The sequence below is a fragment of the Sebastes fasciatus genome, chromosome 23 (genome assembly GCF_043250625.1).
Source record: "Sebastes fasciatus isolate fSebFas1 chromosome 23, fSebFas1.pri, whole genome shotgun sequence".
Taxonomy (NCBI): domain Eukaryota; kingdom Metazoa; phylum Chordata; class Actinopteri; order Perciformes; family Sebastidae; genus Sebastes; species Sebastes fasciatus.
This window is the reverse complement of record NC_133817.1, coordinates 16,227,006-16,254,389: the sequence shown is the minus strand read 5'-3', so window position 1 is coordinate 16,254,389 and position 27,384 is coordinate 16,227,006. Positions and strand designations below refer to the sequence as shown.

The 27,384-nt window shown below is 42.1% G+C and overlaps 2 protein-coding genes across 2 annotated transcripts in view; one reads left to right on the top strand and one right to left on the bottom strand.

Annotated features, from left to right (window-relative positions):
• Positions 1-24,453, top strand: part of lrtm2a (leucine-rich repeats and transmembrane domains 2a) — a 28,550-nt gene extending 4,097 nt beyond the window's left edge. The window contains exons 2-7 of the mRNA XM_074625018.1: positions 5,179-5,378; positions 19,900-20,129; positions 20,808-20,933; positions 21,488-21,576; positions 22,473-22,630; positions 23,844-24,453. Coding sequence (XP_074481119.1) covers positions 5,294-5,378; positions 19,900-20,129; positions 20,808-20,933; positions 21,488-21,576; positions 22,473-22,630; positions 23,844-24,391 — 1,236 coding nt within the window. The 5' untranslated portion in view covers positions 5,179-5,293 and the 3' untranslated portion in view covers positions 24,392-24,453. The remainder of the gene's footprint in view (positions 1-5,178; positions 5,379-19,899; positions 20,130-20,807; positions 20,934-21,487; positions 21,577-22,472; positions 22,631-23,843) is intronic.
• Positions 1-27,384, bottom strand: part of cacna2d4a (calcium channel, voltage-dependent, alpha 2/delta subunit 4a) — a 103,764-nt gene that overhangs the window by 42,167 nt on the left and 34,213 nt on the right. The window lies entirely within an intron of this gene.

Sequence of the window (27,384 nt, the reverse complement as noted above, 5' to 3'; positions counted from 1 at the left end):
GAATGTATATTGAGGCCTCGTCCACACATACACAGGTATTTTTGTAAACAGCATTTTTTTCCTTTTTCGTTCTCAAAAAAAAAATCCTGTACACACAAGTACTGTTTTAAAAAAAAATATCCATCCAGACGAAAATGCAAAAACACAATTGAAGCATATTCAAGGTCGGTGTCGTGGGAGTGTTGCACTGGATAAATAGTAGTGACCTCCGTAGCCCTCTGTTCCTCAATATAGTGGAAGAGTAACTGCACTTGTAAAAAGTCCTGTTAGCAGGTTATTTGGCCATGTCCGCCGTTACATGACATGTCGCCTCATTAGTTACGCCTCGCAAAGGAGATAACGGCGCACACTCTGACTTTACAAGCCAAAAATTCAGTTTTTCCTGTCTACATGTCAACACTGAAAACAGAGTTTCTGAAAATCTACACCCTGGCCGGAGTTTTACAACATTTTTCAATGAGCTAAAACGCTGTTTGGGTCTGGTCGAAAGGCCAAAACGCATAGAAAAAAATCTCTGTTTACAAAAATACCCATGTGCATGTGGACGAGGCCTGAGAATGCAGTTTAGGTGTATGGGAGCGTAATTTTTAGGAGACAGGGTTACTATTGTATAATGTGGTTTGCTTTGTCAAATAATCTGACAATGGTAGATCCCTTAAACAAAGCTTGAATCAAACACCTGCCAACAGCTAAATGCTAATGTGTGTGTGTGTGTGTAAAGAGGGAGTAAAGGGTAGAGCTGAAGGTGAATGATTGGGCTGTGTGTGTGTTTACAGCTGTGATGTCACACACACACCTGCCTTCACACACGGATAGACGTCCTCTTGAGTGCAGGTGGATTTCAATTTGGTGGCGAAATTGGACAGAATTCCAGCCACATTGATTAAAAACTATTAGTCAAGGCAAGTAGGCACGTCACAAGAAGTGATGAAACGCTCTGAAAAATGGGCTTAAGTGGGCACATCGGGCAAAAGACGTAGCACCAACACATCTTTCACTTTGTCATGGGTGGATGAGACATGATGGGAAAGTTAAACAGGAAGATGGCAAAATGCAAATGTGTTCAGCTAGATTTACTGAGACATACAGTACAACATGTACCAACAGTAATCATATTTACATTCTTTAATTCCCATTGTGACGGAGAGGGATAATCACGGTGGGGGATGCTTTCTGCGAAAATCACAAAATATACATCTTCAAGCGTGGAATAAAAACAAGAACATTGCTGAGCCTTTTTTCTTCATCTCGCTTCAATCTCCTCCTGCATCATAAACATGTGGGACAAAACACAAGCAGCTCCCGATTCCCAGTTGGTGGTCTCTAGTTGTTATCTCAGCCCCCGAGGTGTTCGGTTAAATTTTTTTTGGAGGAAATGCACGTCGGAGGAGGCTCTGCACGAAGCCTCTGCAACACCCCGCGGAGCATAAATCCGGCTTATGTGCGGACAGGAAACAGTCAGTGGAGTAAACAGAGTGAAAGAAATAGGACGGAGAGAGAGAGAGAAGAGGAGCCCAGAGGACAGGACAGAGGAGGTGTTACTTGATTCCCCCAACATGCAGGCCACTTTGGCACCCAAGTATTTACACGTGTGTGTGTGTGTGTGAATGTGTGCACGGGTGGATGTTGGCTGGCCTCGTGTTCAGGTCAAATTGGTAAAAAAAAGCTTTCTGAGAATAGCCTGACAGACAGATGGGATCACCACCACCACCACCACCACAGCACCGGTTTAACGTGATGGGAAATGATGGGCGAACAGCAACATGTGGCTGCAGAGGTGACCTTCTGCTACACCTCCAATACATCATTTATAGGGACAGCTGCAGCATGATTAGACACATGATGGTGTATTGATGAAAGATATTTTGTTCTACTTAAAATGCCTCTCTTTTTCATCCACTCCTGTTTGTTTCCAAAATTGTGTATAGAAAAACGAGAAGCACGCATTAAACGGTGATATACGATTGCGCTATAAACCCGATATATAAACTCCGTTCACCATTTTCCGTTTGATACGACTGAATGATTTTTACATTCTGCTCGTAAAGTAACACGCCGCTTCTCCAGCCAAACTGCTTCCGTCCCCGAAATAAATCCAAATAAACAAACGACACAAAGCCATGACTCATTTGACGAATGGCCAACATGCAAAACAAGGCAACGCTCACAGTCCCAAAGCTGAAACGGGAATTAAAGATTGATTTCACACGGCCTGAAAATTGCAGAAGGAATGTTTAATTTAATGAACAACTACGACAAAATAGCATTCATCTCGATGCGTGCTTTGGGCAGTGTGTGAGTACATTTAAAGCAGCAGTGGGTAAAAATGGAGCAAATATGATTAAAAAAAAGTTATTTTTATAAAACAGTCACTATGTCCTGTCAGTATAGTGCATGAGACAGGTAATCTGAAAATAATCAGGTGCCTCTGGTGTCCTCCGGTGCTCCTAACGGCACCTGCAAGATTTCACAGACCGGAAGAAAACAACCAATCAGAGCTGAGCTGGAGCCTTGCCGTCTCCGAGCAGCTGTCAGTCACTTTTGAACTCCGATCAATGAGAACGTGTGCTCCGGCTGGTGGGCGGTGCTTGGTATTTCCTCAACTGATCTCAACAGGGCTGCCGGGTAACAAACTTTCGAATTTTACAGCTAAACCGTGCACTACAAGATGATTCTGACATTTGAGGAGAGAAATAGGCATTACAGTAACAGAATATTGATTCACATTTGATCAGCGCTGCCTAGTTTGACCGTCTAATTGGAGTTTCCCGAGTGATTGACAGCTGCCTCCGTTGAATGAAACAGCCAATTGGAACGCTCTCTCTGAAATGACCTGTGATTGGCCAAAGTCTCCCGTCACGGGCTAGATTTGTTTAAAGCCTGAAAACAGAGCCGAAGTCTAGTTTTCTCTCAGAACAATTAAATTACAATATGCTGAAAGGTTATTGTGGAATTTTTGCCCAATGATGCCAAAAATATTCTGCCTACTGCAGGTTTAAGTATGGAAATCGGCACTGGATCCATCTGTTAATATAATTTCTGCTCTTGCATATACATGTTGTCACACCACCTTGCAAACTGAAGAAAAGAAAACACGCACAGCTAAGAATTCTTGAAGCAGAGAGAGGAATCTTCCCGGATGCCTCGAGCTCCTTTCATTCCTCATTTGCAGCTTCAGAATTCGTCAAATGAAGCTCGTGTGCTCATTTAAAACATAAACAACACAAATGTCCCAGTAGAGCCTGGCTAATGTGACTTTAATCACATGCAGGAAATCCATCTGCAAGAATATCCACGCTACATGCCTCTGTTCCTTTTTGTCAAGGCGAGGGGAGAGTGACGGGATGAGAGAGAGAGGCGAAGGGAATAGTGAATATTGAAAGATGAAGGTCATAAAGAAAGGGGAACAGATAGAGAGGGTGGTGGAGAGGGGAAGAGGAAGCGTAATATGCAGAGGGAATAAAAAAGAAAGAGGGGAGAGAAGTGCTTTATATTTTGTTCGACATCTGGCAGGTACTAATAGCAATCATGATAACACAAATAGCACCGCTGGGGCATACACAATCCCACACACACCAAAACACTGGAGAGGCTGTGGAGGAGAATTTTAATGTCCTGCCTGTTTACCCATTGATTGCATTTATTTCTACCTCCACTTCTGGCGTTTTTTCTTTTTATCCTCTCATCGCTGTCTCTTCTCTACACCTCCTCTCCTCTTCGTCACCCTCTCCTCTCTCCTCCAGTTTCCGCTAACTCATATATAACCGGTTGTAAATAACTCGCTGACACTCCGGACAGATTGATGGGTGTTACTTTTGGAAGTGACGTCTGTCTGTCTGTCTGCTTGACCATATGCATAGAAAGTTTAAATACCTGTCTTTTTATCTTCAAATCCATCCATCATTCCTCCTCTCACTACTCTCTAGATCATTTTCTCTTAACCTGCCTATTTAAGGCGGTACAGGTGCTTATTTCCATAATCGCTGCACACGCATCCACACAACACACTCAGAAATGCACCTCCTTTTCAACTTTATGGCAAATTGGGTTTCCGAGTTTCCCCCACAAACAGCTAACCATTGAACAACAGCCCTAATCTGATTAGTGTGATATTTCACACACTGCTGATTGGGTTTTGATGACACTTTGGAGGGAAAAGACGCATCTCGCAGTGGCACGCCAGCGTTTTGAAAATTACACTGATTGGCCCAGGGGGCGCGAGGCAACGGCGTGCATCATGTGTCATGTGTGTACCGAGGTTCCAGCGAGCTTCCTCCCGTGGTAATTTGCTCCACTCTTCAAAAACCTATTTTCACTAATGACTCAATAGTGACAAGAAGGCTCATCTTTTTCCAAAGCATGTGGGATATGTTTCATTACACAGCTGTAATTGGACTGGGTGTTTTTTTTTTATTTTCAACAATTTTTTTATCAAGAGAAAAAAGTCCAGCTATCACACTGATACAGTTTATGGTTCACTGTTGCTGTGTTACCTTTATATACTCAGCGAAGACTCTACCGTCTCCTGCCTGGTCAAAGGTGTAGCTTGGCAGCATCACAGACATAAATAGACGTCTCTTTTCGTTATTCTTCCCATTAATTTGTTCTCTTCCTTTTCACTTTATGTTCTGGTTTTGTTCCATCCATATGTCTCTTTATTTCCAAGTTAATGCCTCCTCTCTCCACCTTGTCTCTCTTCCCCCCCGTGTCACTCTCGCTTTGTCTCTCTCTGTGTGTGTCAGTCTCTGTGCCAGACAGCAGCAGTGGGGGGTCTGTCTGTGGGAAAGGCAAAACTGATTGTGTAAACTGCCAAAGACACACACATCTATTATTTATGCCTATGAAATACCGGGGGGCTGTTGGCGATGCACGTATATACGACACACAAGGGAGCATAGGTGCGAAACACGTGCATGCGCATAGAAATATACTTTTAATGTATGCAAGGAAGCCTTCTGGCAAACACGAGCGTGCACACACACTCACACAGCGTCCTGCTGTTTGAGCCTGCATTGCTGCTGGCGTATACGGATGTGTGTGTGCACACGTGTGATATTGCCTCAGAATTAGGGTTTGAAGGTGCAAATAGGCGATCTATCTATCTATCTATCTATCTATCTATCTATCTATCTATCTATCTGTGTGTGTTCTCACTCATCTTTTTCTCTCTCTCCTCAGGTGTTTTGGTGCAGCTTTTCGCAGTCGCCGCCCTAATGGAGGCTGCAGGCATGGTGGCTTGACGCCCCCATCGTCCCGCCCCTCCGACTAGAGGAAGGCTGCAGAGCTCCGCGTCATGCCCCCCCACACCCACCCCCCCGGGGGCACCGACCTGCTGCCCCCACCCAGCTCCACGACCACCCACCACCTGGCCAGACCCGGTGAGTCGACAAAAAGCAGATTGAAAAAGATGAGAGAGATGAGACAACCAGTGAAGAAGAGGTGGTCTGCTCTTGCTCCACTCTGCTCTATTTTATTATCCCCATCTATAGGGCTGCACTATGATGGCCAAAATGATAATCACGATAATTTATCATGATTATTCATAGATTTTTAGGGACAAAATAGCTTTATTGCCATTTCACATTTTAAATAAACAGAGCGCTGCTTTCACTTCCATGTTGTGCTTCATTCCAACCATCAAAAACTCTAAATGTTAGCCTTTTACTTTGTTATTATCATCCATAGTTGTTATTTGCATAAAAACACACAATTCAAATGATTAGGAAATAAAAGATTGTATTTTTATTTAAATATTTGCTATCTTTGAATTAGTAGTTCAAATGATATATCATAAGCTGCTCAGTGTCAGTGATAGGAAGTTGAACAGGTCATATTTCTCTCTCTAACATCTATTTTATATTGCTGTGAAAACATCTCCTACAAAACAACTGGATTTATTCAAGTTTCTCGCCAAAAACTACATTTTTACAAGATTACATTTGAACACATCATGATAACATTATAATTTACCGTTGCCTAATACTCATTTTTACTGAATAGAGTCTGAACGCTTCATAACGCAATGGAACCTCCATTAACGGAGCTCTTTGCAGTCAGGAAAAGCTTTTAACGTTGTTCCTGCACGGCTTATTTTGGACCTGCAGTTGTGACAAGTTGCAGCTTTACGTCTCCTTATCTCACGCTGAAGAACTCCCACACCGACGACATGTTGTGTGTGTGTGACGTCACTGACTGTGCCGCTGTGTGCCGACGTAAAAAAACGTCATGTGGCGGCTGCACATGTGTGTGTGAAAAATCATATACATGAAACAGCTGGATACTGTCCGGCTTCCATAGGCTGCTGATTGACGGTTCATCTCCAGCTGTTAGTTTAGGAAGCGCTTGATTTATACAGCAGAATTTCCTATAAGCGGAGCAAATTTTAAACGTCAGTCGATCATGTTCATTTAATTGTGGGAAGCCAAAATCGTGATCGCGATTAATATTGTATTAATTGTGCCGCCCTATCCCCCATCTAGTGCACTCCCAGCTACACATGAAAGAAGGAACACTGGTTGTTTTGACAGCTGCTAATGTTAGCGTGCCCACACACACACACACACACACACACACACACACACACAAAGGGTGAGGGCATTGAGCTTGCTGTGGCCACGTGCCAAGTCCTCCAGTGAAATGCCACATTACTGTATGTATTAATACAGCCAGCAGTCTGTGGAAACAAAACAATCTCTCTCTCTTTCCCCCGTCTTGTACACTCAGTCAAAACAAAAAAATCCGTCGGAAGTCGGGTGGCATAGCAACAGATACGACAGCTGCGTGTGCATGTGCAGAGTGGATGGATCCCGCTCCCTGAGAGAGATTCCTCAGACACTTCCTCAGCTAATAGGCAAACATGAAAGCCATCCTTTCTGCATCCTCTTCTCTCTTTTTGTTACACATCTAATATGACACGAGAACGCACACATGAACACATGCTGTGATATCTCTGCAGGAAATAGATGGCTTTACAAAAAAAAAAAAAAAGCAGAGAAAAACGGGGATCTTTGTCTTCCTGTTGGAGAGGTATCATTGTTCCAGAGGTGACTGGCAAAAAAAAAAAAACGCCCCCACAAAAGAACCGGAGACACTAAACAGGCCAACACTATCTGTCAGACCCTCCACACACACCCACAATGCACCTCTAAGTCGATAGATACGCCTCCCTCTGGGGCCGCTCCGTCTCCCTCCATCTCCATCTCCATCTCCATCTCCATCCCATACCTCTTCCTTTCTCCGTTCAATTCAGTCCAATGTAACTGCGTTATCTGTCTCGATGTCCCTCTTTCATTAAGCGTCATCAACATAAATACTGCATTAAGACTATAGCTTAAAGCCTTTTAGGAATAAGAACCCTCAAATATTCTCTGTTAGTCATCAAAAATGTCTCTTCAATGCAATTACGTTCTTGGCACGAACGTAACACAATACTGCCAAATACAGCAGTCTCACTCCAATTCAATATTCGTTTTTGACACAAAATGTGCATAATCAATTATACTGCCAGGCGTTTTCATAACAGGTGTTTTCTCTGCCTCTTTCCCTTTGCGTTTCACTGTCTCTGTGCTTTTTTTTTCTCAAAGCTTGAAGCCCTCTGATCTCTCTCTTCAAGGTCCTGTCATACACACACTTCCTCACAAACACTGAGTCACTGGATTGTGCATATAATAGGAGTAGAGAGGGGAAAGGCCAGGAGTTCAAACCATCAAGGATGCGTTTTTTTCTTCTAACGCTGATGAAGTTCATTTAGAAATGGAATGTGACAGACGTTTCCATTCAGTATTCTGTGCGAACGTTTTTGAAGTGTTGCAAAAATCAAAGGTGCGCTTTCATCAGCGAGGGCTAAAGCAAAAAAAGCTCTCTGTGTGTGACAGAAAACTGATCAACAAGAGAAATAGAGGAAGAAGTGTTAGTGTTCTTCAGTGTCAGCTGGCCATATTTTCAACTTAATGGCCGTAAACTGTGATGAAACGTTGTAACCTACATGATGACAGAAAGGGATATTACATTTCTGAGAGGTTGTGGAGGATGCTTTATGGGTGTTGTGGGTGTTCAAAGGCAATTTTTTAAAAATGCTGTGGCTCCATGTAAAAACAGATTTGTGCCAAATGATCAATAAATGCATTTCCATCGCAGATTAGTGGTAATTTCTTTGTCATTAAAAACCCATATATTAGCCAAGTGGTTTTATAATTAGTAGATGTTCAATGTATCCTCATACTACGGTTCTACTAGACCGGGGGTCAGCAACCTGCATCTCTTTAGCCCCTCTCCCTGTGGATTTAAAAAAATGGAAATGAATAACTGTTTTTTGTTTACATTTTCATTTTTATTTATCATTGTTGTAGATCAATGGTACGACGGTACGACGGAGTATTAGGGCTTCATTGAGGAAAAAAATGAATAAATCTGAGATTTTGAGAATAAAGTCATAATATTACATGAATAAAGTCATAGGTTTACGAGAAAAAAGTCATAATATTATGAGAATAAAGTCAGAAGTTTACGAGAAAAAAAAGGCGTGGTATTATGAAAATAAAGTCATAATATTATAAATTAGTAATTTTACGTGTTATTTTCTTTTTTTCTCGTTAAGTTATGACTTTATTCTCGTAATATTACGACTTTTTTTCTTGTAATATCATGACTTTATTCTGGAAATCTCAGATTTTCTTCCCTCAATGTGGCCCTAATACTCCGTAATACATTTGCACTTGGTCCCTCACTGCATTAGACTTATATACTATAAACTTAGACTATAAACTGTGTTACCTTCATCACAATGCTCAAATGTTTTGAGGCTCCAGACAGATTTTTTAGGTTTTTTTTGTGCCTAAAATGGCTCTTTTCATACTAAAGGTTGCTGACCACTGTCCTAGGCAAAAGATCAATGTTTTTTGACCCACTCATCCACCTCGACGTCATCCCTATACGGCGTTTGTCGCTCTTTATACTTCCTGGTTCACAGTTATGTGGATTACATACAAATTGATTTTGTGTGATATATATCAACTACAGTGTTTTGCTTTTCGTAGGTATAGCTACGAACGGTGTATGAGAGCAGCCTCAGTTGGTTTATAATAAGGAAAAATGCATGATCTCAGGAAAAGATTCATATTTTGAATCCAGGTTTTCTTCATTCATGCAAATTCTCAAAACAAAGGGAAAGAGATGGAATAAAGATGGTGATATTTTAGATCAGTTCTATGCCACTAATACCAACAACTTGGCTTGTGAAAATAGAAAAACAGAATGTGGTACCCAAAAAAATCACACGCTGAAGAGAAAACAAATGATGATGATGACGTGTTTAAAAGAGCTTAAAAAGTGACATAACACCACAGAAAAAGACAATAAGAGGATATTAAAAGTGAGTGACAGAAAGAGCGAGACAGGAGAAAAAAACAGTGGGGAGTCAAGAGGAGGAGGAGGAGGAGGAGGAGGAGGAGGATGCAAGATCAAAGAGGCGTATAGTGAAAGAGAGAAGACAGTGAGGAAAAAGAAAGGATGAAGGAGGAGAGGCGAGAGATAAGAACAGAGAGGTCTATGAGCGACACAGAGACCATATGGTGCCTCGGGGCCTCCACGATCCCAGCAGACTGTCTCATCTGACACCGCACACACACACAAGGATTCATTCCTATTCACACATAAACACGCACTCTAGCTTATCTGGTTGTGCGTGTGTGTGTGTGTGTGTGTTTATGCACCTTGTTGCAAACAAAGCCGGCAGATTAACTGACCACATAATCAAAAGATTGACAGGGAAAGTGACAGAGAGGGGGAAGGATATGGCATTGAATGTAGACCTTAATACACTGACTGTGGTTAAAGCATTTGGTTTTGGAATGGAGCCATAATACAGTGACTTAGGTTATAGCATTACGCTGAGGGTGCAGATGTAATACAGTGCAGTGACTTAAAGGAGTAGCGTAGGGTTTGGAGCAAAGCCACAGTAGAGCTAAACTAACTTTGTGTCTGCCCGCAGCAGCGATCGGGCCCGTTAAACTGATCGAATACGTTCCCTGTTTAACAAGCTAGCCTGATTTGAACTCTTCAAAGACATCGGTCAGCTTTGAGAAGGTACGAACAAGCCAGATTCATCACCGGGCGGTTAGTAGATGGTGGCACTTTTCAACCCTGCTGCGATGTTGGGTTTGGCACTAAGCCACAGCAGCGTGACAAGGTGTGTTTGTGTGTGTGTCTGTGTGTGTGTGTGTGTGTGTGTGTGTGTGTGTGGCATTAGGCTTGGAGTGGAGCCTGATCCTTTAGTGTTACATGAGACTCGGAGTTAAATAGAAACTGGAATGACAGCTTGTTGGCAAGACATCCAAAGCATCTGGCAAATACAAGTATGTAATCAATAGCCATTTTAAAGTAATTGAAAGTTATTTCGAGAAGTATTGATCACAGGTTCCTTTAAACTTCTAAAACAACAAGGTTTCTCTGTTGAACTTGAATTTTACTCTTTCGTTTTTCGCCACAGACATTTATTTTTTTCCTCTCTCCTACAATGGTTTATAGTAGGGCTATCAAAGTTAACGCCATAATATTGTGTTAACGCATTAACGCATTTGCTGTTTGGAGGTTGTAGCAGGCTCAGTTTTAAAGATACAGTGAAGATACTGGTATCATATGAAACTAGAAAAAAACAAGGAATCTGACCTTGCACAAAATTTTGGCGAGGAAAAACTGGCATGGCCATTTTCAAAGGGGTCCCTTGACCTCTGACCTCAAGATATGTGAATGAAAATGGGTTCTATGGGTACCCACGAGTCTCCCCTTTACAGACATGCCCACTTTAAACTGATAATCACATGCAGTTTGGGGCAAGTCATAGTCAAGTCAACACACTGACAGCTGTTGTTGTCTGTTGGGCTTGAGTTTGCCATGTTATGATTTGAGCATATTTTTTATGCTAAATGCAGTACCTGTGAGGGTTTCTGGATAATATTTGTCATTGTTTTGTGTTGTTAATTGATTTGCAATAATAATTATATACATCCACGTTGATAAGAGTATTAAATACTTGACAAATCCCCCTTTAAGGTACATTTTGAACTGATAAAAAATGTGTGATTAATTTCTGATTAATCCCGATTAATCATGGATCATCATAATCATACGATTAATTAAATATTTTAATTGAATGACAACCATAGTTCATAGCATTGATCTTTCTAGGAACACATAAATCTTCTATCCGGGGCAATGTGGCGTTGACCTCTGACCTCCCTGTAATGTTTGTCATCTAGGATTTAGCGTATAGATTGTTGTTGTCGTGGTGAGGCTTGGCTACGAGCGTCATGTAGGAATTAGAAGACTGCCACAGCGGAGGTCACCTTGAACTAGCTCCAGCTGGGCATGCAGAAACCCCGCGTGCACACATGCTCTGCTAGCAGGTTTATTTTCCCCTTCTCCTTAAATTTCACCACAGTTTAGTTTGGTGCAGGTGCGACAGGAACGTGCCAGATGAAACACACAAATAATACACGGCACTGGCTCACTTTCAAAGGACATTGGCGGGGTAAATCTGGATAATCCCCCTGCACCACAAACAGCACCACTCCAGTTCAGCACTTGCCCAGCGATACTGATATAGTATTACACACTCAAAAAGCAAAGTCCACTATGGATCCAGCGTGATGCTGATAAGCTATAGCAGGGCTCATTCTTTGGGAAAAGCACTTTACTCAGCAAGTAATCATAGAAAATGGCTGGTAATGGTCCTGGATAATATAGCCCTTTGAGATGTGCTCGATTTGTCTTTGTGAACACTCCACAAGCCTCTGAAAAGGGCATCCAATTAGCAAGATAAGAGATCTCAAGCACTGTACAACCAAGTCTAATATTAGGATTAGAGCCACTACTTCAACTGTATCTATCTATCCATCCATCTATCTATAAAAAAATGTGTTTTACAGAATATAAAACAACAAAATAACCAACTAAAAACTCACAAAACAGTGGCATTAAAACCACAATGTGACAACTGGCTCTCACAATATTGTGTGTGTGTGCGCTTTGGATCAATACCATCTGTCTATCCATCCTTTCTCAGGAATGAGTGGGCATACATTACGAATTGTAACGCATCCAAGGCCGGAATCTATTCTATTCTAGTCGCGCTGATGCGGATGTGACATAAAAAAAAGCCGTGCGTCCTTCGTTTTCTCTGCAAATTCTGTATTCAGCCTTGGACGGACTCCCAGTTGAGTGGTCAGTAGAAAAGCAACGCCACATTCATCAAAGACGTGGTATTGCAGTGAAATACGTAGCGGAAACTGGCCTCAAATTATGCATTACTGATCATTTTTCCCCGTTGTTTCTATCCCTCTCTTTGTCTTACCTGTCACTCCCGCTAATTAATAGCCACCATCGCAAAAACAATGTCATTGCATGTTCCCAAGGGCCGTGCTTTAGTGCGTGCGCGCGTCTGAGTCACAACAAATTGATACAGATAGCATGAATTAGAGAGGCAGATCAGCCTACATTTCACCCACTCACCCCTCTAAGTCCAAATAATGATTCTGTCTTACCGATGCAGAATTCATAACGGGAGGAATGAACAGAGAGAGAGAGTAGGTGGGAGAGAAATGGAGGAAGAGAGAGTAAACAGAGAAATATTGGAAGTAATCCCATAGGGGCTAAAAAAATAAAATATAAAAAACACGATTTTTGGAGACTACAATCTCTCCTCTCCTCAGACACACTGTCAGCAGGAGTACAGGCTAAACCTCTACACCCTGTTCCTGCTTATCCTCAACGGCTGTACGCCCGTGTCAGTGTGTGTGGCGTGTGTGTGTGTGTGTGTGTGTGTGACCATGACTTCCCGTCTGTGAGTAAGCGATTAAGTGCCCGAGAGTCGGGCAGAGAGGTTGTGAGCTTGAGAGAAAAGAGATAATGTGGGTTAAATGACGGGATTTTGATGTGAACCTCAAACTTCTCTCCCCATGTCTTCTCTCTCTCCCTCTCTCTCTCTTCACCGTCGTCTATAGCACTCGGTTGCTACGGTAACACAGCATTACCTTGTCAATGTTGAAATAATGCGGTGGTACTGCTGAGACCGTGATATTGTATGTGTATGAGTGTCGTGTATCCTTTTATACCTCTTGTACTTAGACGGAAAAGCCACACATATAGTGAAACGGCAGAGCATTAAGAGATTCAAACACATACAAACATTCAACACACTGTGCGAACGCCGGCTGGCTTTTTTCCATCTGCTAACTAAATGAGGTCTCGGGTTACGGTGGAGATCAGACATGTAACAGCCTCTGACAAATGACACAGACACCGTTGCTGTGGAAGGACAGGCTGCACAGAGTGTTGTTGATGAGATATTATAGATGGGAGATTACACATCAGACATATGAGAAATTATAATTAATAACTTCTCCTCATAGCGGTCTCTGTTTCTCAAACAAGTGAAGGCATCACCACGTATCCATCATGTCTCTTATCATCGCCTGAATACCTTCAAAGTTGTGTATCATCACTTCAATTGTGACTATCATGCATGCAATGTATATTAGAATGGGGTGATAATTCAATATGACCATTTATCAATGGAATCGTATGGTGATGAAATCATACATCGAGATATCGTGACACACAATTACGTCGTCTAAATTGATAATAAGTAACTAAAATATCTCAGAAAATTTCAATGGATATATGTTTATGAGAATACCCCAGTGTAGTTAAATCAAACTGTGGTCTTAATCTGATTACTCTGCATTTGTGTGTGTTATGTATGTAAATACAGTCAGTGTATAGCTGGAAATATTCATTTATTTTTTCTCTATAATTTGACTTGAAACTGTCATGTTCATTTTGCATTAAGGTTCTTAATAAAAATGAAAACTTTTCATTTTTCAAGGATTTAATTCATGCAGGAGTAGACAAAAATAGGCTTTATCATGTGGTTATTCCATATAGACTATATAAACATGCTATACCGTGATATATATTGTTATCAAAATATATGTCACCCATCCCTACTGTATATACAATAATAATATATGCTGTCAACATTATGCCATCATTATTGCTACTGCTGAAGGCACTAGTTGATCTTGAGGAAGACCAACTGGTGTGCAAGTTTTATTTTTATCATGCTTTATTGTGTTCGCAACATTTTGAATTACACTGTCCCTAAAATATGCTAAATAGAAGTTGACTTAAGTATCTTGACTGTTCATTTAGGCTGCTACTACAGTAAAGATTGGTTTCACGACCAACAAATCTGATAATTATTTCTTTGTCGAACCATGTTTGGTCTACAAAAAGACAGAAAATAGTGAAAATGCTCATCGCAATTTTCTAAAGCCCAAGGTGATGTCTTCAAATTGCTTGTTATCCATAAATTTGAGAACCAGTAAATTGATTAATCAACTAATCTTTTGAGCACTGCTGTTGTTTTTTATGCTAGACAACAATTCCCACTGATTCAATCCAGAGGTTTGTTATCTACATGTGAGCGAAAGCATAATATAATGTTGTACCAGATAATGTAGCTGATATTGGGAGTCACAGAGTCAAAATCTAAACTCTTCGAGGACCAATGTGAAACAAAGAGTTAAGAAACACAGGCGAGTGAGTCTGTTGCGTGGAGGACAGCTGGTCGCTCTAGTAATAAGATAGCAGCGAGTCTGTCGCTTGCATGGAAAACAGCTTGGCCCCTGGTAACATGCGACTGGGCTCAGTAAGAGGTGATGCCTGTGGTGATGACATCACAGCTGGGTTCCAGTGTCACCCAGGGGCCCCCTTGGATATAAACTTACAAACAGCTGAGGCCCTGGAGCTGTCAAGCAGCGTTGCCAAGGAGACGCTGTCAAACATCACCACATTTACAGGAGTCATATGACTCTCCGTATGCCTACGAAGGTGACAAACTGTAAGAAATGACAGCAGTTTAATAAAAAGATGTCTGTGTCTGTGTAGATTAATAACATAATCCTGCAATTTTGTAGAGATAGAGGAACTAAATAGGCAGAAAATAGGCCTATACTACAAGACCGCACACAGCCTAACACACACATACAAATGAGCCGCAAACACACACTGACGGTTAATTATCCCAATTTAAAGATTACCTACGACTTGTGTCATTTGCGCCCACACTCGTGCACAGACTGTAGGTGTAGAAGCTTAGAAAGATCCTCCAACCTGGCAACGACAGAAAGAAATCTGACATAATAGCTCTAATCATCATTAGCTTGACTAATGTGCAATTTGAAAGTAAAAAAAAAAGGTTGAAAAAAATAAAAAAGATAACGTAAAAGTAACGTCAACTATATGAGACGAAGAAAGCAAATGTTTAAATGTTCTGAAATGTAATTTTAAACCAACTGATTATCGATATTGCTGCACATTTTTCACAACTGTCTCTTCAGACGACTAGTTGGGAGTCTACATGCTCTAAGAGTTCCCTCAGAAGTTCAATCAAACAGGAACATCGTGTTGCATTTTAATGCCGTCTCTCAGTTTGTTTCCCATCGCTGCCAGCCTGCATTTGCCCAAAATGTCAGCACTTTTACGGCATGTGTTTCGGGGATTCTTATAAAAGATTCACTCTGAAGTCTTGTTTGGACTGAGTTAAACTGCACAGAAACACTTAAAACTTATTTGGCCTGCTGAAGCTCCCCCATCTTGCTCCGACTGTGTGTGGCTGAATGTTTTCCTTCTGGTTTGGCTGCGTGGAGCGCTACAGCGGAGAGGATTTGGAGCAGCTAAAATAAGCCAAAACAACAACTACCTCCTCCACGAGAGCAGCTAAAACCACTCATAAATGTTGGAAGATAGGCTTCAGCTCTGAGGGGAGGGTGGTAGTGGGTGAGGGGGAGTTATAATCTACAGTAAGAGAGGGAGAAGAGAGGACAGGGGTTGTGGTGAAAGAGAGAATACCTTTGAAAAATAAAAGCCCATATCGCAGGCTGAGAGTGATGCACAACGCAATTTTGAAATTTGATATGAGGGAGAAGCAGCAAAATATACACAGATTCTCTCTCTCCCCGGCTCTCTTTCACTGTCTTCTACCATCTCCCGCACTACTGCACCTTTTCAAACCTGTTCTGGTAAAATTCACAGCCACTGTGCTATGCAGCAAAAAAAAAAAAATCCTTCCAGATTCCTATACTGAGCCGCTGCAGTGAAAGATCGGCCCTCTGAAGCATTTCCACCACAAAGTACGATGGCACACAGGACGCTGCAGGATACTTCGAAATCTCTCCTTTCATCCCTTTGTGAAGTGGCGTTAATTTTCCCAGAGATTAGGATTATACTGCCGGATGGAGCGGAGAGGATAATGGATACAGGAGGAACAAGAGAGAGGTCACACACTGATCTCTCTTACAAGGCCACGGTCTTTAGTTTCTGAACCTTTCTGGTTCAGAATGCAAAATGGGGCAGTGTCCTGGGGTTAGGGGAGGACACGTTCTGTCTGGCAGGTAAAAGCTGTCTGACAAAAGATGCTATTTCTAGACCACTGTTAGTTTGTATTCACAGAGCTATACAATGCAGTCACCAGAGATATCAACAAAGCGTTATGTAATAAAAAGTCTACTGCCCGTGGAAGGATAAGTGGGATAAATACAATAAATTAATCTCTAAATATGAATTCTTCACCCAGACATTGTGTATTTGCTGTTAAAAAAATAGATATTATTATCCTGTTGAGTTGACATGCATACAAAAAACCCTTTAAAATTACGATGAATTTTAACTGTAAGCCTTTCGATTATATGTTTTCTAATCTAAATTGCGATTGTAAAGAAACAGCTGCTCTTGCAATTCATTTAATTCAGAGACGACTCAGCTTAGCATAAAGACTGGAAACAGGGAGAAGCAGCTAGCCTATAGACTGTATATAAGAAGTGGACGTAGTCACCGTGAAGTCACCCATTGCTCTGTGGACTACGGTTTTAAAGCCTTCACTTCTACATTTGGGCTGTCGCCATCTTGTTTTTTTGCAACCAGAACTGAAATGTGGTGGAGCTAGTGCAACCAAACGCTGAATAAGACATTTTAAGGTGACCAAAAAGGTTATAATTAACTTTTATGATCTGACAACACACTGTGAAAGGGTTTAAATTGTAAGAAGGAAACACAGACAACTCCAAGACCGGACAACGCCGTGGTAACGACCTGTCAATCACAAGGTAGCCACTCCCTAAAGCATCCCCTGCTTTATGGTCTATTTGACTCTAAATGAGACCATAATTTACTAAATGAACATCATGTTGTATTGAAGAAGACTTGAAACTAGCGATTGAGACCATAAACTCATGTTTACAATGTTTACTGAGGTAATAAATCAAGTGAGAAGTAGGCTCATTTTCTCATAGACTTCTATACAATCAGACTTCTTTTTGCAACCAGAGGAGTCGCCCCCTGCTGGCTACTAGAAAGAATGCAAGTTTAAGGCACTTCCGCATTGGCTTCACTTTTCAGAACCAGAGGCTGCCGCCTGGTTGCAAGGTTAAAAAACAAAACAATACAGCGCCCGTTAAGCTCAGTAGTTCAAATGTTTTATCTTGTTTCTTTAATCCGTATAAAAATCAAAGAGTGAAAACAACATGTGGCGTTAGGGGGTTATGTGCCGGACTATTTCCTGAGCAACAGGCTGGCTGTTTCTCTTTGTTTCCAGTCTTTATGCGGAGCTAAGCTAAGCGGCTGCTCCATATTTCCCAAAATGTCAAACTGTTCCTTTAACAACATTTTGATGGGCTTAAAGAGGCGATAAATCATTCAGCAACTACATATTTTTCTCAAATCATTCAGCCCCTCTTTTCCATTCTGAATGCATTACTCATCATTTATCATTAATTAAGTTCTCTGTCTATCCAGTGGCGAAGCTGTAATTTCCGATTTATGACCAGTTTAAAGGGAATAAAACATGATTTTAATGGGATGTATAAAGCATCCTCTCAACTCGCTTTCTTACTGCGCCATTGCAAGCTTCATATTTTATCAGTGGTGAGACACAGAGGACCCGGGGAAAGTCAGAACGAGATGACTTTCATAACGCGATCACTTATATCTACTGATATGCATCATGTTGTTTTGTGTTTTTTTAACGTATCACAATGTGGAGTTTGCCAGTAAAGGGTTATTTCACAGCATTTCATCACTCTCAGAGCCAAGACGGCCGATATGGTGAAAGGGAGTGAGAGGAAGGAGAGAGAAAATGAGAAAGAAAGCGAATTTATAGCAAAACAGATGGACTACCAGAGAGAGAAAATACCACAACAATGAGCGGCTGACACATAGTGTGACAAAAGGCAATGGCACGCTGAGAAATAGATGCTAATAATATGCAGATGATGGAAGTGATGAAATGTGCTGGTGAAGCAAAGAGTCTTGTTAGGAAGTAAAAAGTGCTGTGTCTGTGTCTGGAGTTTAGACAGAGTAGTTTTCTTAATATCACGCTTTGTTGGTGCTTAACACAAGCATATGCCCACACACACACACACACACACACACACACACACACACACATAGAGATAAAGCATAAGTCGTGATGATAAGCCATTGGACGGAAACAAAGTCAGCCACTGTAACGAGACACTGAGGGAATACAGAGCAGAGCCGAGAGACTCGGAGTGAAAGAGAATGAGAAAGATAAAGAGACTAAAGTGGGCGAGAGAGAATTACAGAGTGGAGAGGGACGGACAGACGCAAAGAGGGACAGACAGACGGAGAAACAAATGAATATGAAAAAAGGAATGAATGAAAAAGGCCTGAATTGATAGATGCAAATATAGAATGAATGAAAGAGGACGAGAGGAAGAAACCGAGTGAGAGTGGAAATGATGAAATGATGATAGTCTGCAGGAAAACAATGAAATAGAGCAGAAGGGATTTCCCTCATGAGTGTCACTCAGACTGCTGTGAGACGCACACAAACACACAGAAAGGCAACGCCAGACAGACACACTCATCAACACAAAACCAACACACAGTAGAGCTTTTTTTTTTTGAAAAAAGAAATGTCTTTGTGAATAGACTGCTGCCTTGGAAATACTAGCTCTTTCAGTCAGAAAATGTTTTTCTGGATGTGTGAGCACAGACAAAATTATACATTTTTGATCCGACATACAGGACCCCCTTTAATCTTTTCAGCGTTTTTTTCTAGACAACTGTAAAAGCATCTGTGACAGGGATACTTCTGGTTCTACTTTATATATTTTTCTTTTCCTCTAATAACATGTATCTAACAGGGCTGTCAAAGTTAACAAGATAACACGTTAACGTAAATTTGTTTTAACGCCACTGATTTCTTTAACACAATCGATCTATCGGAGGTTGTAGCGGGCTGAGTGAAGATACTGGCATCATATGAAACTAGAAAAACCTAAGGAATCCATTGGTACCAACTATGTCATACTAGCTTGTCGCAAAGGAGGTTAGATTGCGCTCTGAACTTGCGCAAAATTTTGGCAAGGAAAAACTGGCATGGTCATTTTCAAAGGGGTCCCTTGACCTCTGACCTCAAGATATGTGAATGGAAATGGGTTCTGTGGGTACCCACGAATCCCCCCTTTACAGACATGCCCACTTTATGATAATCACATGCAGTTTGGGGCAAGTTATAGACAAGTTACCAAGACAAAATTATCCATTTCTGATACACCAAAAAGGGAGAATCAGACCCTTCTCTTTTGAATCTTTTTCACATTTTTTCTCGACAACTGTAAAAGCGTTTGTAACAGGGATAGTTCAGTTACACGAAGATTCTTAATAATTTCCACTTAAAACCATTCCCATCTTTCAATTCGTTCCTCTTATTCCTCTCACTATTTTCTCTGCAGTCCCCTTTCTCACACATCCTCCTGATAAAATGAGATCATTTACTGAAAAATTATTCATGTTTCCTCTCTCTCTCTCCTCCTCAAGTCGTCCTCTGTGTCCTCTGCCTCCTGGCGACGCTGCTGCCGGCAGCCTCCTCCTGCCCTCCTCCCTGTCTGTGCGACTCAGACGGCGTGGTGGTGGACTGCGGGGGCCACGGTCTCTCCTCCCTGCCTCCCCTTCACCTCCTGCCTCCGGGGAGCCGCTCCCTCCTGCTGGCCAACAACAAGCTCGCCTCGCTGGGAGCCTCGGCCTTCGCTAACCTCTCCTCTCTGGAGGTCTGCAGCCCATTTTTTTTTAATAGTTTATATAGTCAGTGGAATTTTTCTTTTGCCTAACAGTTGAATGTGTTGTTACAGTAATTTCTGCACTGACCTTGCACACTGAATATCCCCCCAGGACAATAAGTGAAACTGTATGGTGAGTCTCGTATTGAGCAAACTGCAGACAACCTCTGCTCTCAGTCTGGAAAGTTAAGAAAAGCTGACATTTTTCAAAGTTTTGTAAGGCCACTCTCCATTATCATAGTGTGTGCAAAGCACAGACAAGATGGTATTTAAAATATAAGCGATAAAAATGATGGATAGTTACTGCACTTGCAAAAAAAAAGACAATTTACTTCCACACTGCTGAGCATCTGTCTGCTGTAAAAAAAGTTTGTTCTCCAGTCTGACGGCTTGTTACGTTGGTGATCTATGAAGATTTTTACAATACCGTTGCACTCAATGTGAGTAACAGAATAGGAGTGCAAGTATAAAATATGCATTAAAGTTTTGTAGCAGTTCATCTATTTTTTAAGGTTAATCCAGGCCTTATGCATGAAGTCTCTTAAAGAGGGTTTCACTTTCTGCTTTTAAGTCATTTTTTAATAAGAGCATCAACTATGTGTTGTCTAAAATGCAAATGTGTACGTCGTCTATGTAAGTGAAAAATTTAAATTTGTGTTTGTATTTTAGGAGCTGGACCTCTCTAATAACTACCTGGATAATTTACCGGCTGGATTATTCAGAGACATGTCCAACCTGACGAGGCTGACTCTGCACAACAACTCGCTAACGGTAATGGACCGAGAACTCTTCCAGGTACGCACTGCAGTTTATACAACATCATACTTGGGTACAGTCTACAATACAGCTCAAGATCAAATGTCTAAATTCAAGCTAAGAATCATACAGGAGGACACTGAGCTGAATTCTATACACAGTCATGTACTGTGTGAGATTTACCATCAGATCAGTAAATCCACCAAAATAAGCTATAATAAGCTAAAAAAAAGCTGATCCCACTACTGTACCACTACCACTGTCTAACTCCTGGCCGAGGCTCCACAGACTCCGTTTAGGAAAAGAGCCAACCTAAGCAGATCTACATGACTGGGATCCCGTCCAGGTGTTAAATTTGTAATAAACCGTTTGCTCAACACTTTCATCCACTTGCATTAGAACCAAAGCAGTCTGCCGGATGAGCTTGTGTCATGACTTCACTTGGGACCCTAAATTAAACAAGATTAGCCCCTTGGCAACAGTGAAAGAAGCCAATAACACTAATAGGAGTTTGGGGAAAGGTGTGCTGTATAATGCTGGGCTGTATGAGCACAGATGGCTAAACAGAGAGCTTGTTTTTGATGTTTCTACAGGGTTTGGGGGGTCTTCAGAGTCTGGATCTGTCCCTCAACGGTCTGTCCTCTGTTCCTCTAGGGGTACTGGATGAGCTGCAGAGCCTCAGGTAGACGTCAACACACACTCTGTACACTGGCATGTTGAAATGAATGTGCTCTTACTGACCCCCAGAGCAACAGGTGTAACCGTACATAGATCTGGTGCGATATATCGATTCAATTATCAACGATTCCGATATCATTGATTCAACCGGAACATCGATGTCATCCTTAAGATACTCCTTTATTTTGAAATTCCACATGGCACGTCTGTGTCACCATTTCCATCAAAGCGCAGCTCCTTCCAACAGAGTCCAGTGATGAATAAACACTAGTGTAAGATCACATTGTTGACATTATGAACATTATTACCGTCCACCAGCTAGGAGGTCAAAGGTCATTGCCCTCGTATTTGTCCGAATGTCAATTTCTGCATTCATACAGTCTTTTCAAAATAAGCTTCCGTCTTCACAGGAAACAACTTGGTTAGGTTTAGGCAACAAAACTACTCAGCTAGGTTTAGGAAAAAAATCATGGTTTGCGTTAAAATAACTACGGAAGTGGCGTTATTTAAGTACTGAAGTTTCGTGACAAATAAAAAACATTAACCTCTGGTTTTACACGGGATATGAACAGCAGTCTCCTGGGCAAAAGTCCGGAATTGATTTCATGGGATATATATTGCATTACTTTTCGTAGGTATAGCTACAAATGGTGTATGAAAACAGCCTGCACAATTTGACAAATGTATGCAAAATTACATATAAAATGATCAAATTGATGGTTGATGACCTTTTTATGTATACAATTACAATGAAATTCGACATACAATAATATTTAGTTATTGCCCAATAGTAGTAGTACACTACATACAGTATAGTGGTTGCCTGCTTTTTAAAGGGTACGTTCGTCTCTTCTGTTGGAGTCAAGAGAGTAAATGAATTCCATTCTAATTATTTCATAGGTGGCTGTCTCTAGCAGGTAACAGGCTTCACGGTTTGGAGAGGGCGGCGTTTGAGCCGCTCGCCAATCTACAACACCTGGAACTGGGACACAACCCCTGGGAATGTGACTGCAACCTCCGCGATTTTAAACACTGGATGGAGTGGCTGCTGTACAGAGGTAGGTGTTTGATTTATGTTAGCTCTGAAAGGGTGCATTTGATTTTAAGTTAGGGGGCATGGAGTAGAGGGCAGAAACTAGAGTTCACCTTAGCGAGGTTTCTACTTTCTATTTGTGCTTCTAGCAACACAATATAACTGTATCGTTATGCATTGCCACGCTCATTGTGTGTATACTGTGTGTGATATTCACGTGTCTCTGCGGGCTGTTAATACATCAGATAACCACAGCTGCTCTCCGCTCTCTCTTCATGTGTAAAAATCTACATTCACCTCGGCGCCTTGGGCCTCAGCTGCCCCGCTAATGAAGCATCTCTTCTCTGCTCCGTTCTCCTCCTTTCGCTTCATTCTGCTTTGCTGGGCCCTCTATACTCTCCAGCTCCAGTTCAGTACGAGTCAGACAGAAGACTGACACGCGGCAGACACGATAATTTAATAATCATCAGAGCAGCAGAGAAAATTACGAGGAGACATTTGCGTAGTCGAACATGAAAGCATGTCAGCGGCTGGGTAGATGATGCGCGATATGTGTCGTGGAAAAGTAAGACAAAGCACCCGAACAAGTGTGAAACACTCGGCGACAGCAGCCCGTGTTGACTTCTATCTCCTGTGAACCACTTCAAGCACACACGGGCTGGGGTATTTGGAGATATTTGGAGAGCGATGCTCTGTTTGCGGAGGGGATTCTTTAGTCGCACGCCGAGATAAAAGCATCTGGGGGCTAAATACCACTTTCCTCATTCTGTCTTTCTATTATCCTTCGACTTTATCTCATTGTTTCTGTTGCTTTATGTATCTGAGGGCGCAGATCAATGGCTTTTTCCAACACGCGACCTCAAGACGAATACTACATGTGGAGACAAATTCAGCATGTGATGATAACAAAGTAGATCCCCCCCATCCTCGTGCCGCCTGTGGGAATTAGTGACTCAGATATTTCTCTCTTCCACACACGGCTCTGCTCAAGCTAGGCATGTCATCCCATGAATTATAGAAGGGCTTAGTTGAGGCTATCTCCAACTTAGTGTAGAGGGCACAGCAAACTCTGTGTGTGTGTTAAGTGATGTATGACTCATCCTGGTGTTGGCGCAACCACCCCACTCTCTATCTCTTCCTCTCTCTCAGTTAATTGGTAGTGCTTTGCAGGCATAAGGCATTTTATAAATGACCTCTCCCTGTCCTCCTGCCTCGGCACCTCTTTGTCTCTCCTTCAGGGGGGAAGGTGGACGCGGTGGAGTGCACGCTACCGAAGGATCTGCGTGGGCGAGACATCCGCGGCGTTCCGGTGGAGATGTTCAACTACTGCCTCCAACTTGAGGACGAGAACGGCGGAGGAGGCGAGGGCTCTCGTTCCGGCCAAGGAGGCGTTCCTCCCTGCAGCAGGAACGCTCTTAACCCCAGCGGGGCGACGCCAATGTCTGACAACAGCAACACTGGCGATGAGTCCTCTTCAAACACGGGAGTTGGAGGAGGAGGAGGAGGAGGAGGAGGAGGAGGAGGAGGCGCAGATGCCCCCTCGGATTGCGTCCGCGCCCGCTATCGACCCGTGAGCGTGCGCCGCGCCATCGGCACGGTCGTGATCGCCGGCGTGGTGTGCGGCATCGTTTGCATCATGATGGTTGCGGCCGCGGCTTACGGCTGCATCTACGCCTCGCTGATGGCCAAGTACCAGAGAGAGCTGAAGAAGAGGCAGCCGCTGATGGGAGACGGAGAGGCGGACGGGGAGGACAGGGAGGAGAAACAGATCTCCTCTGTGGCCTAGAGGAGGAGTGACGGGGACGGGGGAGGGTTTTGTCACGTCAAAGGGCGAAGGGGTGAAAATTAAAAAAAGGGCTCGAAGAGGAGAGAGATGGAAGAGCTTTCTTGTTATGGTATCTCTCCCTCTGACTCTCAAACTGACACCTTTCTCCCACTTTTTGTCTTCCTCTTTCTATTTTTAACCTTCTCCCTCTCTCTAACACCTCACACACACACATACCTTATCTGTTCCCTGGTTTTTCTCTTCCATTTGGAGCCATTCTCACTGCGGTATTTGTTACCAATCATCCCTCCAACTCGCCTACCAACCACCTACTGCTGCTCTTGGCCGCTGCTGAATTTACCATTATGCTGGCTGAGAGGAACATGATTTAGTAATCTTTCTGGTATACAACATATCAGTTAAGCTGTTACAAGACACTCATGGGTGTACGGTCTGTCAGTATTTCTCAAACTGGATCGAATTTTTTCAGGGATTTGCAGTATGTATGGTGTCGATTGGACCAATATTCACAACGATGGGAAGTAGTATTAGGTAGTGCCCAGCTCTTGTTTTGTTTGCATCTTTCTCCTCCACAATGCCAGTAGGTCCTCCAAAAACCAGGACCCCAACCCAGACCCCTTCGTCTGGCCTACTTGGACCTTCAAGTCCCAAAGAAACAGCCAGTTGCAAAGCTTAATGGATAAACACAAAGAGATGTCATTTAAATAGTCAACGCCTCTCTAGCGCTTTCAGAGAGAATACTTGGGGATACACACAGATTATATGTCGATAGGAAATCAAACTCTCCTGAGTCTCGTGTCTCTCGAGACTTGTTAGGGATGTTTAATATGGAACGGGAAACCATTTGGATCGACAAAATGATCATTCACGAATGGCTAGACCTTTCGAAATACATGAGGTCAGAGACAACGGTTAGATATTCTCCCCTATCTGGACCAGATCTGTTTCTCTCTGGATATCTTCTCTGGACCAATAACAATAACCTCCAGGTGTCACAGACTGGAGCTGTGTATGGAGAAACAAACCATTTGAACTGGAATTCGCTGTCACTTTTGCTCGGAATAAGGCTCTCGCTTGCTTGATGCTTGTTAAATGATGATGATTGATATCTGGACAGATCAAAAGCCTCTTGAAAAATGCTAATTTTCTGCTATTACTTGGACTACGCTTCTGGTTCAGAACATTCACGATTGTTTTAATGAAGTTATTGAGATTTTAAAAGGACCACAGACTTTGCTTTGAAACAAATATTCTTTGTTCAGAGCTCATTTTCAGACTGATGTCACCCCTCAAAGGTGGACGTTTGCGACTACGGCACGGAAGCACTATCTCAGAGAACCCTGAAAGGACTACAAAAACGTCATCTAAGGACTACAAACTTCAGACTCCTGCACTTTATTTCCCTTATCAGAAATCCCCTCTGGCCTCTCTCTCCCTCCTCCCTCCCGTCTCTTTCTTTCTAAAATGGACGATTTGCCCAGAGGGATTAAAACGAACAAGGGATTAAACGAAAAGACGCTGCTATTTTTCCCCCTCCTCCCCATCCTTTTATCTCTCCATCCATCTTTCCATCCAGTGCTATTCATGGAAAGTACTTCACACTTCCTCAAAGACTTCCACCTCCTTCCTTTCCTTTCCTTTCATCCATCCCTTTTCCCATATTGTTGTCCTAACAGTTTCCCTTAAAGGTCAGCAATATGCAATGGAAGCTATGTGAAATTTCTGTCACCGCCAAAGAGTCTTTCTGTTATAAACTTAGTAATCATCACTTATTCGAGAGGAATCGGTTTGATTGGCACTCTCTCATTCACAGAAAAGGGTTTGTTTGTTTGATTTACATGATGTTTTCATAAGTATCCATATTCATGCCCTGAAATATTTATATGTAAATGAAGACATTCCTGTCTTCAGTGATGTAAAAGCTCTGGCTTTCATTGCATATTGCTCCCCTACAGTAGAACTATTGTTCCCTCTCGATTATGAATTGGCTGGAAATGAACCTATATTAATGGTGTGCTATCTTATCCTGGGTATGATGCAGATAAATATTATTATATTAGTCTCTATTATGGTGTGATGGCCCAGCGGTTCCCCCCCCAAATGTTTTGTTGACGTATCTGTTTATGGTTTTCTGTGTGAGTTCATGCTGTATGTCTTTTGTTGTGTTAATGATTTCTATGTTTTGTTTTTAATATCTCTGTAATGTTTGTTTATTTGTCGTGTTCATTTATTTGTGTTCGGTAGTTGGTAAAGTTTCTGTAAGATGCATAGAAAGAGTTTAGCCATTGAGAATGAACATGTCTCCATACTGCTGTTTCGTCTCTGAAATTTACATGAGTCAGGTAACCTTATTGTTTTAATGTGATTTTTTTCATGTAGTGCTATAGGACCAACTTTATCTCCTACAAATAATATTTAATTATGCAACTTATTTGGAATTTATGAAGCAAGGAGAAACATGCTGCCCATATTGTAGTTGTCAAGACAGACAGAACATGTACAAGATGTTGGGTTCCAACCATAGACTGTATATAATAGGTGGACGTAGTCAAAAGGACGTCACCCATTGGTTTGTGGACTGCCAATTTGAAGCCTTGAGTTTGGCATTTTGTTTTTTTGCGACCAGAATACGCCGAGTATGACATTTTTAGGCAACCAAAATCTTACAATTAACACATTGTGAAAGGGTTAAAGTTCTAAGACGAAAACAAGGACAACTCCTCGATCGGACAACACCGTGGTAGCGACCTGTCAATCACAAGGTAGCCACGCCCTAAAGCATCCCCTGCTCTATGGTCCATTTGACTCTAAATGGGACCATAATTTACTAAATGAACATCATGCTGTATTGAAGAAGACTTGAAACTAGCGATTGAGACCATAAACTCATGTTTACAATGTTTACTGAGGTAATAAATCAAGTGAGAAGTAGGCTCATTTTCTCATAGACTTCTATACAATCAGACTTCTTTTTGCAACCAGAGGAGTCGCCC